This window comes from Mastomys coucha, unplaced genomic scaffold (genome assembly GCF_008632895.1).
Source record: "Mastomys coucha isolate ucsf_1 unplaced genomic scaffold, UCSF_Mcou_1 pScaffold21, whole genome shotgun sequence".
Taxonomy (NCBI): domain Eukaryota; kingdom Metazoa; phylum Chordata; class Mammalia; order Rodentia; family Muridae; genus Mastomys; species Mastomys coucha.
In genome coordinates, this window is record NW_022196904.1 from 90,178,305 (window position 1) to 90,192,825 (window position 14,521).

Genomic DNA, 14,521 nt, shown 5'->3' on the forward strand with positions numbered 1-14,521 from the left:
CTCCTTCCGTGGGTATTTTGTTCCCCTTTTTAAGAAGGAATGAAATGTCCACATTTTGGTCTTCCTTCAAGAGAAGCTCTTAAGGATGACTAATAATAAGGCAGGGAGAGAGGATGAGGAAAAGGCCTTTGTAAAAGCTCAAAGGTGAGAGAGAAGTGCTGATAGAACTCAGAGATGCTTAATTTAGGGGAAGTGTTGCAGGGAAGGGAAATGGCAAACAGTTGAGTGAAAGTGGCAGACAGAAGCCATGTCCAAGCCATGTGGTCAGAATAAAGTTCAAGACAAACAAAACCTATCCTGAACATAATGCTTGTCCAGGGAAGAATGTTGAGTAGTCAGGGATATCCTCCCAGCTGCAGTGTGAAGTGGGATGTCAGGACCAGGCATGGGTTACGTATGCCTTTAATCTGAGCACTCCAGAAACAGAGTCAGGCAGATCTCTGTGAATTTGGGGCTAGCCTGGTGTTCATAGTGAGATTCATACCACCCAGGGCTATGTAATACGATCTTGTCGAAAGAAAGGAAGGAAGGAAATGGGTTGGCAGAAATAACTGGAATAGGAAATTGCTGAGAAATAACTTTGAAGGTTAGCAATGTAGCTCTGTTAGAGTGTGTGCTTTGCATGTGTGAAATGCAAAGGTTTGATCACTAGCACTGCTAAAGTTAACTGTTAAAGGTTTTGATTTCTTTCCCTACTTCCCTGTTTCCTGGTACTCATACTCAGATAGCTAGCATAATGCCTAAGTACAGTTGACACCCAATAGCAATATCATTCAAACTACATAGGAATTTAGCTCACCTTAAAATGTACGCCTTGTCCATGATACCTATATTATCATGTGTTGTAAAATGAGCTGTTTCTTCCAAACAATTTATTATGGTGAACTACTGAGAATATTTCTACGTCAGAAACTTCATATCACAAAATATGACTCTTTTAAAAACAAGTTCATGATAATCATGATTTAAGGTAGAAATTTTTATTCCATCTCAACACACCACAGTGTCTGAAGTGTTCATAACTATGTAAAGACTATATTTAAGGCATTTGCACTGCCTCAGTTTATAGTGCTCAATGGTGCCATCTAGTGGTCAAGGAAGATTCAGTACTATTAATCTGCTTCAGGGACAAGTTTTGTTTTGTTTCAAGTCAATTTTATATTAAAAGTTTGATGTAGAAGCCAGGCACAAAGTACAAAAATAATTATTGTAAAATTTATATAGATGATTCTTATAAATAACACTAACATACGGGGAATAAAATGAAAAAGAACAATGTTAGATGACATCCTAATTTAGCCCTGGCTGTCCTGGAACTCACTCTGTAGATCAGGCTGCCCTCAAACTCAGAGATTACCAGCCTCTTCCTGGGATCAAAGTGCTGGGATTAAAGATGTATCCCACCACCACTAGGTTTAAAACACATTTTTCAAAAGATACTTGAGAAAGTAAAAAGAGCAGCCCTTAAAATGAGAGGAACTATTTCCAAATTATATATCTTGTAAAACTCTAGTATATACAATATATAAAGAATTATTGCCATTTGAAATCAGAAATAGACTCCAACTGAGAAGTATGAAACAAACACTGGAGATGTAACTCAGTTGGTGGACTATTTGGCCAGCATGCATAAAGCTCTGGGTTCAATTTCTGTTACTGTATAAACCAGGTGTGGCAGCACATACCTGGAATCTCAGGTGGAAACAGAAGAGTCAACAGCTAAGAGTGGGCCAGTGAGATGGCTCAGTGGGTAGAGGCACTTGTGTGCAGGCCTAACATCCTGAGTTTGATCTCTAGATTCTACAACATAGCAGGAAAAAAATCAGAATTGTACTCTGACTGCCAAATATGCACCATGATGCATGTGTGTCTTCTATAAATAGATATTTTTCTTTGAAAATTGACAGTACTTTTCGTTGTATAACAAGTTCAAGTGGTACTACAGAAGACCCTGTCTCACATGAAGTCAAAGGTTTGAGTTAGATAATTCTCCAAATAAAATAGATCAATCTATAGCAAAACATGTAAGAGGCTCACAAATACGGTAACTCAAGTCTAAGGAGATGTGATGTTTTCTTCTGACTGCCATGAACACGATACACTGTATGTGTGTACAGACACGCATTCTGGCAAATGCACATAAAATAATAAAATATCAACAATAATACCAATAAAAAGCATAAAGAATAACACACACACAAATAAGTGGTGCAAGGACACAGAGAGTCTTCATTAATTGTTCGTTGATAAGGTATAGCACTACAGAAAACAAAGTTGCCATATGGCCAAAGGCAGTTCTACTCCTGTGTGTCTCCCCAGGGAACTAGAAACAGGTACCAAAGCTAAAATAAAGGTAGAAGTGAAACCTCAAAACAAAAACATTTTATTTAGAAGTAATAAAAAAATAATCCTGCAATCCAGAATATGTGCACACATGCTGAAATGACCTCTAGAACGTCTAGGGAACAAAGGAAAGGTTTGCAGCTTTGTTGGGACAAAGAAATGTACTCAAGCCATTATGAAAGTAAGCTCATTAGCTCTTTGTGTGTTTGAGAGAACTGGGAAGCCCTCATTGGAGAGCAGCAACAGTCACTATGCAGAACTAGCTCCGTGACAGTTTTGTTAATTGATGAGAAGAAAAAAAAATACAGATTTCTAAAAGATAAGGCTGCTGTTTTGATAGGTTGGAATGGCAGAAAAAGTTCTTGGCATGGCCATTGAGACTTGAGTGTTTTCCCTTTGACCTCTCTGTTTAAGATGTGTGTGACAGGATGTATTCTATGTAGATAAACACGTGGGCATGAATGTTCTTGACATTTTATGTTTTCTCTCAGGTTGCTCTGTAGCAAATATATACTAAATCCTAATTCTACCACTAATGGAGGAGGTTTGTGTTTATTGTAAATGTGTTCCAGCCTCTGTACCTAGATCTTTCTAATAGTCCCTGTAAAATTCCTACACCTAATTGTCATGAAGTGTCTACAGAAGCAGATAAGCAAAGATCAGAAACCAGATGTTTTTGTCTCCAAAATATTGGTTTTTTTTCCCTAAGCTTTAGCAGTATTAGATTTTTCCCTTTGTCGGTTGCTATTCATTAGAAATTCAACACTTCCCTAGTAACTGTTCACATATTCTTATGTAATGCTCTATGCTTTTGTCAGTTTATTAATAGATTTTGAACTTGAACATTTCTACATTTTTTAAGACAAAGGAATTATGTGCCAAAGCTCTATTATAATTTTTGGCTTCTATAATATTTTTCTCTTTTAGGCTCTTGATGGAAATGTATATGACCACCTCAAGGATTATTTAATAGCCTTCAGCCGGACCGAGCTAGAAACTTGCCAAGCTATACAGAATACATTCCAGTTTTTACTAGAAAGCTCCAGCAAGGTAATGTGTCTTTAATGCACCTGATAGTGTTGCCATTTTATAATCTAAGGCTATTTCATGAAGATACTAATGATAGTAGAAACAGGTTTTAAAGGATGAAGTTCTGAAAAAATTCTCCTTAACAAAGTGAGAGAACGGTCTGATTACTTTCTGGATGAGTTGAATGAAATGGGGGGACATATGCGCAGGCTAGCTTAGACTTCAGTCTGTGCCACACACATTGCCTTGGAGAAGAATCAGTGAAGAATGGCCTGCTCACAGGAACTTCAAATCCATTCAGCTCAGTCATTTGAGAGAACAACAGTAAGAAAAGTGAGCATAGGAAATGTAGCATGTGATAATTGATTTAAAAATAAATTCTACAATGCCTTGGAGTTTAGTTTTTTATAAATTCTATATGCTGTCATTCTTTGGTAATGATCTTTTCATTTAAAATATTGATCTATTAACTTGGCCAGCATGTCATACTGAATATACAAAGAAAGTAAATATGGTTGTTTTTCCCCAGAACCAGGTAAATTATGTTTATTTTTAAGGGTAGTGAATCTTTGCTTTAGGAGATAAGTTTCGCCTGTAAATGTTTCTTTCTGGAAAATGTATTATGAATATTTCCTGACTATGCATTTTAAAATGTATACAGTCTATCTAAATCTACTACTTCTAAGACCTAACTTAATCCTTTCCTTTCCTTCCCTTTCCTCCTTTTTTCCCCTTTCTCTCTCTCTGTTTTCTTCCTTCCTTTCTTTCTTTCATCAAGAAGAATGAGAAACTGAGTAATATCTTTAGAAACTGTTTAGGAATCAGGGTATCAATCTTCACAAGACAGGATTGAGAAAGGCACACAGATTCTTTATTCTAAACACTTCCCACTGTAAATATTCTTGTTTCAGTGTACCTGAACTCCTGATTCTGTGTGTAGGAAAACATTAAAAGGGGGCTGGAAAGGAGCTCAGCAGTTAAGAGTACTTGTTGCTCTTTCAAAGGGTCCAGGTTCAGATCCAGCACCCATGTGGTGGATTGCTCATAACCAACTATAACTTCAGGCCCTAGGGATCTGATGCCCTCTTCTGACCTCCATGGGCACCAGGCATGCACATTTTACACATAACACATACATACAGGCAAATCATTCATCCATGTAAAATCAATCAATCTTCATTAAAAATTTAAAGAAGGAAAATCATTTAAGATATCAAGTTCCAATATCCTATCCAGATCCCAATAAAAGATGTGAAACATTGATAAGGATAAATATGTTTTTGAAAGAAAAAGAAGTAAAATTTTAATCTTGGAGTTGTGGTAATAAGTATATAGGTGTTCATTGTGGAAATCTTTTTAGTCTATTGATTGATTGATTGGTTCATTCATTCATTCATTCATTCATTCCATTGTTTTTGAGACAGAGTCTCACAATATAGCTCTGACAGGCCTAGGACTCAATATATAGACCAGTCTAGCCTTGAACTCACAGAGATCTACCTGCTTCTGCCTCCAAAGTGCTGGGATTAAAGGGTACGCTCCACTACACCTAGCCAATTCTTTTTATTTTAATGTATGTGTTTAAAATCATGAGATAATACTGGAGGAAAATGTCCATAAAAGCTTATTGATTTTGTTCCTTTTACATAATAATGGTTTTTGACTACTGTAAATGAAAATTGGTGTTTAGAGGTAAATTCAGGTTTCCTGAAAATATTTTCGTCTTTTCTTGTATTTTAGTACATCATGGAAGTTTTCATTTTCCTATAGAGTTGTCCACTCACCAGATCACGTGATACACATCTTTTAAGAGCTTATGTGTCCCTGAGGCCATCTTCTTTGTTTCTGTGTTTGTACTTTATTTTTCATGACATTTACCAGTAAGTTTTATTAATTTGCCAGAAATACTTTTAGTTTTGTTTTTAATGATGTTTCTTCAATTATTACCTTATGTAAAGTATTTCTTTCTATATTCTTCATTTCATGTTCTTGCTTTTTCTTGAAAAACTTATTTTTCTTATTTCAATCAATTAAATACAAACATATACACACACAGCCTATTCCTATTATAGTCTGATATGGAGAGCTTTTATTCTTATTTCTCCATCTTCCTCTCATTAATCCATGAATTTGCATTTAGTGGGGATGTGACAGAATGATGTTTTTCATTTCCAGCTTTACTAGAAAATGTAATCTATTTTTATTCTAATTTTGTCAGGTTATCTTTTGGCAGAATTCTTTGAAATTTCTTTTTTTTTTCCGAGAAAATCTATCTTTAGTTTATAAAATATGTAGGCATCCAGGGGCAGTGACTAGACTGTAAAAAATAAAAGTAATAAAAAGACATGTAGACATGAAAACTGGCTAATAGTTGTGCACGCATTGATTTTCTGGGTATTCTTGGCATTCTCACATTGTGAATCCCATATTTGTTTTTTGAAAAAGGAGATAGACTGAGCTTGAGATTGTACTTCTCTCCTCTCTCTGTCACACACAGTGCTTGTACTGTACTGTTACTCTACTGTGATATTTATCTCTTACTCTTATATTATCATTGTTGAAAAGGAATTAAGAATTTATGAGCTACTTTGGATACTGAGATAAGCTTTTATTTTTTGCTTTCACTCAGGAGCCTCTCTTCCTGGGGGTGAGGTGTAAATGAGATGCTCTTATGTCAAGACTGGAAGTGGTAGGAATAAAAATTCAATATGAATGATGCAGCTTGGAGATGTGCCCTGTTGTAAGCGAGAAGAGCTCACACCTACGAGCTTTATACCATGTGTTTTTCTGTTACAAACAGCTCGTTATGCTGTTCTGTTATAGTTCGGAAAGCAACCCAGAGATTGCTAACTGAATGGAATGTTTGAAAATCTTGACTTTTTTATTCTACACTGTTATTTGTTTGGGTAAAAATCTGTTTTTCCCACTTGCTTACAATGTAGCATAGTCCCAGGTTGTTGTAAGGGTAATTCATGCAGACACTACATATATAAATGTTAAAGTGCTCTCTATAGCTTTCATCCTGTAAATGGAAACAGCTGGCCCTTGGAGCTTCTATTAAATTTTAATTATTTATGAAGCTTGCTCTTCTCCTTAATATTTTATGAAATGCTTTGTATATGTAACTGAAGCACATGTTGCCAGGGATATTTTTTCTAGAATGGTAGCTCCAAAAGCAGCTCTACTGTCCTGTACAGTGTGTTTCCATGTGCCTGCTCTCAGCCTGCAAAAGATAACACTACCAATTAGTAGTGTTGCTCATTGAACAAACAGTTCATAACTTGATAATTTTATCCTGTATTTCTTTGGAAACTGTTCATTGATATATATAACATCTTGAAAACTAACCAGAAAAGTGAATTTAACAAATTAAAGAACAAAATTATGATTGATCATTACAGTAGATATGAAAAGCTGGCTGTGACAGCACACTTCTTTTATCCCAGGACTCAATAGACAGACAGGCAGAAGCAGGTGGGTCCCCGTGAGATTGAGGCCAACCTGGCTTACATAGCTAGTTTCAGAATAGCCAGAGCTACATAACAGTGAGGCTCTGCCTCAGAACAAACCAACAAAAAACAATGGATATGGAAAAGGGCGTTTTACAAATTTTTAATGTTCCTGTGGTCAAAACAAGAACTCAGCAAACTAGAAATAAATGGGAATTTATAGAACATAATACCATTTGTGAAAAGCCAATAGCTAATACCATGCTCAACAGTGAAATATTGTATGTTTACCAAGATCAGGAACTACCCTCATGACTATACCACACTCAAGATTCTATCTTAAACAGTTAGGTTAGAAAGAGAAGAATAAAAATTATTGCTAGTTGGAAAGAGAGCATAATTCTTTATATAGCCATAAAACCAATATAAAAACTACTCAAATAATCCAGATAAAAAAGCAATTTGGCAAAGCTATTCTAGAAACAAGACCAATCTGTGATAACCAGTTGTGTGTCTATACTCTTAACAGTTAATGATTTGAAAATAATCAGTTCCAAGTACAGTAGCATCCAAAGAATAAAATACCTGAGAATAAATTCAACCAAAGAATTACATATTGAAAATTCTAAATAAATAGAAATAATAAACATTCATAAATTGGAGTGTTTCATATTGCTGACTTTATAGTATCTCCCAAAGTGATCTACAGATTTAATATAATCCCTATCAAAACTCCCATAGTCATTTCTGTTATAGAAGTGAAAAAGACAAACCTCAAGCTTATATGGAACTGTGAGAAACCCTAAATAGCTGATGTAATATTGAAAAGGAAAGGCCAAACTTGGAAAACTCATAGTTCCAGCTTATGAAGCTTATTATAAAGTCACAGAAATCAAGACAGTATGGTGTGGACATTAGGAGAGACATAAGTGACCAGAGAAATAAAGTTTGAGTCGTGAAATAAGCCTGTACTTACATAGGCAACTGATTTCAACAGAGGTACACTTATTATTAAGCGGAAAGGATTTGATCTTCACAAAGGACACTTTTAAACATTTAAAAGATAAATGTTTAACCATATGCAAAAGAGCAGAGTTGCACCTCTGCCCAGTTTGTAATGATCTCTGACTTGCAACAGATAAAGGATGAGTAAAGGACACACAGTGGCTAAGTAGATCCCAGAATGTGTTCAGTTAAATACTGCTCACGCCTAGCCTTTCTCAAGGTGTATCATGCAGTAAGTTGGCTTTCAGACTTAAGAGGCCTATGAACCATATACACATAATGAAAATAAATCTTTTCTTAAAACAAGAAGGTGAGGTAGGAGAGACCAAGAGAGACTATGTGCTTCCAACTCCACCATCCCCTGCCTCACTGCCCACAGTAAGTTGGTATATAGTAGCTATCTTCTTATCATCCTAAAATATTGCATAGTATTTGTCTGGTATCCTAATCCAGAATAGTCTAAACTAGTACTTTCCAAATTTAGAATTTCCTTCTTAAGAAATTATCTTCTTGAGAAAAGTCAGACACACAAGTAAGAACTCATTTAAACAAAAAGTAAGATGTGTAACATTTTTATTTCTTTTTGACCATATAGTATTGGAAGATTTCTTCTTGTTTGTTTAGAAAATAACAGAGGGGATAGAGAGATGACTCAGTGGTTAGGAGCAAGTAGTAGTCCTGTAAGAGGACATAAGTTGGGTTCTCAGCACCCACCTCAGGCTGCCTGTAATGCCAGTTTTAGGGTGTCTGATACCTTGTAGCCTCAATGGGGACCTGCATTCACAGGTACACAAACCCATTCACATATACATATAATTAAAAATAAAATATTGTTTGTTTGTTTTAAGGAAAATAATTCTAGATACGGTGATATATGGCTTTAATTCCAGTACTTGGAAGATAGATACAGGTGAATCTCTGTGAGTTCAAGGTCAGCCTGGTCTACATAGTACAGCCAGAGCTCCATAGTAAGACTGTATCAAAAATAAGTAAATGAAAAAATAAATGAATAAGTATACTTTAAACATTTTATCATCATTTTGTGTGATGTGTGTGTTTGAGTGCACACATGCAAATGAGGGGAGGCATGCTATAGCATACTTGTAGAGGTCAGAGGACAAGCTTCTGGGTTTGGTTCTCCTTTACACCTCTACCTGGGCTCTGGTGATTGAATTCAGGCCATCAGGCCTGTGCGGCAAGTGCTCTTTATCCGATGGGCCTTCTGGCCAACCCCCAAACTCTAAGCTTTAGAATATAAATCCTGGACATTTTAACTTTACTTAAGACTTACAGGTTCCTGTTTTGCCTTTAGGTGGTACGGGACTATGACCTTCAGCTGTTTCTACAAGAGAATGCTGTCTTTCACAAGCCTCAGCCCTTCCAGTTCCAGCCTTGTGACAGTGATACTGTAAGGGAATGCTCATCTTCATTTTACTCGTTGTTTGTGTTTGAATAAGCAGCAGAAGCTGAGTGTGCCTCATTAATTTTATAACAACTGTGAAGGCACAGAGAAACCACACTGCTCCTTTCTTAGTATGGCTTGCATGCCCAGTGTCTTTGTGCTAACAGCTCTCCACTCTGTAAGTCAAGTTACAGGAAATCTGAAAATAAGCGGAAAAGAAAATGTATTCAGTGGATTTTTTTTTTCAAATATAAATTACGTTCTCTGGGCATGAAATTCTTTATACTATATCCTTCAGACCAACCAGTGGCTAAATTTTAACCAGAATAGAATTAATAAATGGAATGATAAATACATGTGTGAAAGTATTTTGGCTGGTTTTATATAAATTATGGTTCTTTGTCAACTTTCTTCATATTTTAAATTGTTAAAACTATCAATGTTAAGCCCCAGTGGGCAGCTTTAAAATAGCAGTTGTATTTTTCTTGAGTTTATTAGAAGTGTTTCTAATCATTTGACTTTTGAAAAGAAACAAAATATTGTTTGACAATAAAAATAAAAAATTTAATAGTACAAAGGGTAAGACATGTATGAACATACAAGCATATTCTCTTAAACTAGGCAAGCTAAGACAAAAACAAAGTATATTTGTAAGTCTTAAATTAAGAGTCAGTACCTAGAGAACTTGTATCCAGTTCAATAGTTTAATAGATATATATTTGACTCTTCTTTTTTCTTCATTTTCTTCTAAAATAAGGTCTCAGCTTTATAGCACTAACTGTCCTCAAATTCACAGAAATCTTTGCCTCTGCCTTTCAAGTGCTGGGATTGCAGTGTGAGCCGTCATATCCAGTCCCCCCACCCCTTACATTCTAAATAGCCTGGTGTTGCAGGCTATATAGGAGAAATTGAGGAAATCCTTATTTTTCTTTACATTTTTGTTATAGTAATACCTCTCATTTTAAATTTTTATTTATTTTTATTTTTTGTCAGTGTTGGAGATAAAGCCTAGGGCCTCAATGCATGCTAGGCAGGTGCTCCGTTGCTAAGCTACCTTCCTAGTTCTTCCTCCTTTTAAAATCACTCAACTTTGCTTCATGACTCAATGACATTTTCTTAAGAGTTTGACTTTTCTGAAACCTGGAATAAACAAGCAGACAGTTAGAAGATACAAGATATGATTCTATGTGGTTGCACATTCCTGTAATTCCAGCCATCAGGAGACTGAGGCAGGAGAATTGCTTCAGAGCTTAAGAGTCTAAGGTAACATGAGCTACAGAAAGAGACGTTGCTTTTAAAAGAAAAAGAAGACACAGAATAAACAAGCTTATCAAGTTTGACAAACTTAAAATTCTGACCAATTAGAGATATTTTTCTTTGACCATTTACCATCAGAAAGTTAGAATAATAGTGACTCTTATCTCACTTTTCCAAAGCTCAACTATAGCCCTGAGACCTCTCTTTGTTTCTAGGCACTGTGCTAATGTTCTTAGCTGTTGTGTCCCTGTTTGCCTTAAAATTCTAACTCTCTGCTGTTTTCTGTCCTTGTGCAATCTTTACTGGGCAGAGTTTAAAAGCCGCCCAACTGGTGGATATTGAGCTCTCCCCTGTCAGTGCTCTGAGAATGACGATAGCTGAGGTATATGGGGGGTTATGGGACAGGGTGGAAGGGTGGAATGTGGGCTTGCATGTCACTGAAGGGTGGGACATGATGTTGGAGTAAAAATCATATATATGGCTAAGGGGCCCTTTAGTGAACCAACCATGGCTTTCAGTTTTTACCTTATAAATTAGAAAGTTTTCTTTATTGTTTGTAACCAAGAAAGTGAGGTGCTCATTCTTCCTCTTCTGTAGAGCACTGTAACTTTCCTCAGTAGGGGCATTGAGCTAATCCTGCCTTTATTAAAAGAAAACTAGAGCCTAGGAAGTAAAGAAACTTGACCAGAGTCCTATTGTGAATGCATGGCACATAGCTGTTGTGATGGCAGTGTCTATATTCTTTCTGATATATATCTTCTCTTTGGAAAAGGAATGTTCAGTGCTTGTGGAACAATTTTTTTATAATGGAAGAAGATAAATACAGTTTTACAAAAATCATTCTAGATTGTTAGCTGTAAAATATATTTGTGTGAGCTTTTACCTTCACATGTATCTGTGCACTTTGTATGTGCCTAGTAGCTGCAGGAGCCAAAGAGGAAGCTGAAACCCCTGGATCTAGAGTTACAGATGTCTGTGAGTCACTATGTGAATGCTGGGACTGAACTCAGGTCCTCTGTAAGAGCAGCCAGTACTTCTAACCATTGATCCATCTCTTCAGCCCTTGGGTGCAATTTTTTTCTACTAAGTAAAAATAACACCTGTCTCAACATTTTTTTCCTCTCCATGTAGCCTAGTGTTCTTTGCAAGAATGGAGCCACTATTTAACTTCTTTATTTTAGAGTAGGTAGCCCTAAACCTATTGTGGAGCAAAGAGTCCAAAGAGACCTGTTAACTTACTCATCCTCTAAGTTAAACTTCGGCCATGTAGGAAGGACTAATTATCTCTGTCCTCAGTCCATATTGCATCTGAAAGCATTCTTGTTCTCATCTTGTTTTGAAGCATATGCCATTTCAGCAAACTGAATCCCTACTCTATATGCAGGTCACTCGGCTATATGCTAAACTATAGACTATGGACTAGATGAGCTCACTAACATGTTCACAGATAAGAATAAGGTTTTAAGCGTCTACGGTGGCATTTTCTTCTTCATGTGGAGTAACTGATATAATCAATAAATCCTGATGCAGTGTGATTTTTTTAAAAATAGGTTTGTTGAGGCATATGTATATGATATAATTTACTCAGTTCAAGTACACAACAATTTCTGTGTGTTTATAGAGTTATTTAAGCATCATCATCAGTAAATCATGGACCACTGACATGACCGTGAGAAGATCCCCTCATTTTCACTCCCATCCTCTGCTGCAGGCAACTTATACTTTCTGTATGAATATCCCATATGTTGTTTATCATTTGGTGGACATTTGGGTTGTTTTTCACCTTGGCTCTTACCTGGCTTAGAAGATAGCTAAGTCAGGTAAAGTGCTTGTCTTGTAAGTGTGATGGTCTGTATTTAATACCCAGTTCTCACTTTTCTTTTAAAAAGTCAAGCTTGGTGGCAATCCCCAGGAAAGTGCATACCAGTTGTTGTCTGGGACCAAGTGGTAAATCCTAAAAAATATACTTATAAGTAACATACAGACTGAACAGATAACATTTAGGAATATGTATATACATATATGCATGCAATAACAATTAATCAAAGAAGAGAACATGGACTTGACTGGGAGAAGAGATGGGTATATGGGAAGGTTTGGACGAAGGGAAAGGAGAAATGCTGTAATTATAATTTGAAAAAAATCCCAATGCTGTGGCTGGTGAATCTATAACTAGTCAACCTAGCCTGCTTGGTGAGCTCCAGGCCAGTGAGAGACTGTATCTCAAAAAGAGGTGGACAGCACCTGAGGAATGATGCTCAAGGTTGTGTCTGGCCTACAGACACACACATGCACACGGAGTGGGGAGAGTGAGGGGAGAAAATGCTACCACAGTTATTTCTTTATGTTAATATGTCTAGAGTTACTGGGGTCATACAGAGTTTATGTTGAAATCATTTTTAGAAAAATTGCTGAGTTGTTTGCCAAAGTATTTGCACCATTTTTTGTCTCCACCAGTTTTATATGAAGGTTCTTGTTTCTCCATATCATTACAAATATCTGTGTTGTCTCTCTATTTTTGTTGATTATTTCCCAAAGCTAGAGGTCAAACCAAAGGCTTTATGTATGCTGGGGAAGCATTGTGCTGCTGAGCTACACACTAGCACTACCATCTCCTTGATTTTAATCCTCCTTGTGGTTATAAAATCCTCCTTGTGGTTATATGGCAATTCTGGTTTGTATTTACATGATGACTAGCTGTTGAATGTTCTCATGAGCTTACCAGACCTTCATATATCTATTTTGATAAAATATATGTTTAAACCTTTTATCCATTATAAATTCTTATTTTGTTCTTAGGTTTTCTTCTTGTTATAGATTCTTTATTTTAAGCAAATCTTTTTTAAATGTTTGTTTATTAAAATAGAGGTCAAAGGACAAGTTGTGAGTTAATTCTCTCCTCCTTCTCTGTGGGTCCCAGGAATCAAATTTAGATCATCAGTCTAAATTTAGTCTTTGCTATCAGTCTTGATAGCAAGTTCCCTTACCCTGAACCATCTCACAGGCCCTAGTTATGGATTAATTCTTGATGATGAACTAAAGTTTATCCTGCAGATATCAAGAAACGGTATAACTGGAATTAAAAGATAATAAAATTAATGACTGACATTCTTTTTTATTTTTTTAAGGATTTATTTATTTATTATATGTGAGTACAATGTAGCTGTCTTCAGACATACCAGAAGAGGGTGTCAGATCTCATTACAGATGGTTGTGAGCCACCCTGTGGTTGCTGGGATTTGAACTCATGGCCTTCCGAAGAGCAGTCAGTGCTCTTCCCCACTGAGTCATCTCACCAGCCCCAATGACTGACATTCTTTAACATTACTTCACGCTAGGCATTTTTCTAGTTGTATAGCTTATTATTAACTTGTTTAATCTTTATGACAACTCTATTTTAGATGTAATTTTGAATCCTTGCTTTGAAGTTGAGGAAGTTTGTTTAAAGTTGCTCAGCAAGTGCTGGAGCTGACAGAGTTTGAAAGTGAGTGATCTAGTCCTAAAACGGCAAGTAGCCCTTCAGTGATGAGAGAGAAGTTAAAAAATACCATTTTATAACTAGGATGTTTGTTGGTGTTTTGTGTATTATAATAGATGGAGAACTATAGAATTTGTTCAGTATGACAGTAATATAACATTCATTACAGAGGCAGGATAGTATTGGTAGTGGACTGGTGGCCAAGTGATTGACAAGCCCAGCTGGATTCACTCAGGGGAGAAAACAATGTGTATGTAATGTTCTGATCCTCAATGCAGATCAGAATGCCTATCTCCACCCTGGGCCAGAGATATTCCATTCTTTTGACAAGGAAACTTTACAGTGGTTCTTTTTTTTTTTTTTTTTTTTTTTTTTTTTTTTTTTTTTTTTAGATATTTTCTTTATTTACATGTAAATTTCTCCTTTCCCAGTTTCCCCTCCAAAGAAACAAACAAAAACAAACAAACAAAAAACCCTGTTGCCTCCTTCTTCCCCATGCCTGCCACCCCACCCTCTCACACTTATTGGCCCTGGCATTCCCCTACACTGGGGCACAGA

General features: G+C 36.3%; 1 protein-coding gene across 2 annotated transcripts in view; it reads left to right on the plus strand.

The window, feature by feature from the left end:
* Positions 1-14,521, plus strand: part of Fchsd2 (FCH and double SH3 domains 2) — a 184,679-nt gene that overhangs the window by 129,863 nt on the left and 40,295 nt on the right. Inside the window, exons 9-11 of one of the 2 annotated variants that reach the window (XM_031387572.1) lie at positions 3,271-3,393; positions 9,139-9,234; positions 10,796-10,867. In XM_031387572.1, the coding sequence (XP_031243432.1) occupies positions 3,271-3,393; positions 9,139-9,234; positions 10,796-10,867 (291 nt within the window). The remainder of the gene's footprint in view (positions 1-3,270; positions 3,394-9,138; positions 9,235-10,795; positions 10,868-14,521) is intronic. The other variant, XM_031387573.1, reaches the window with a different exon arrangement.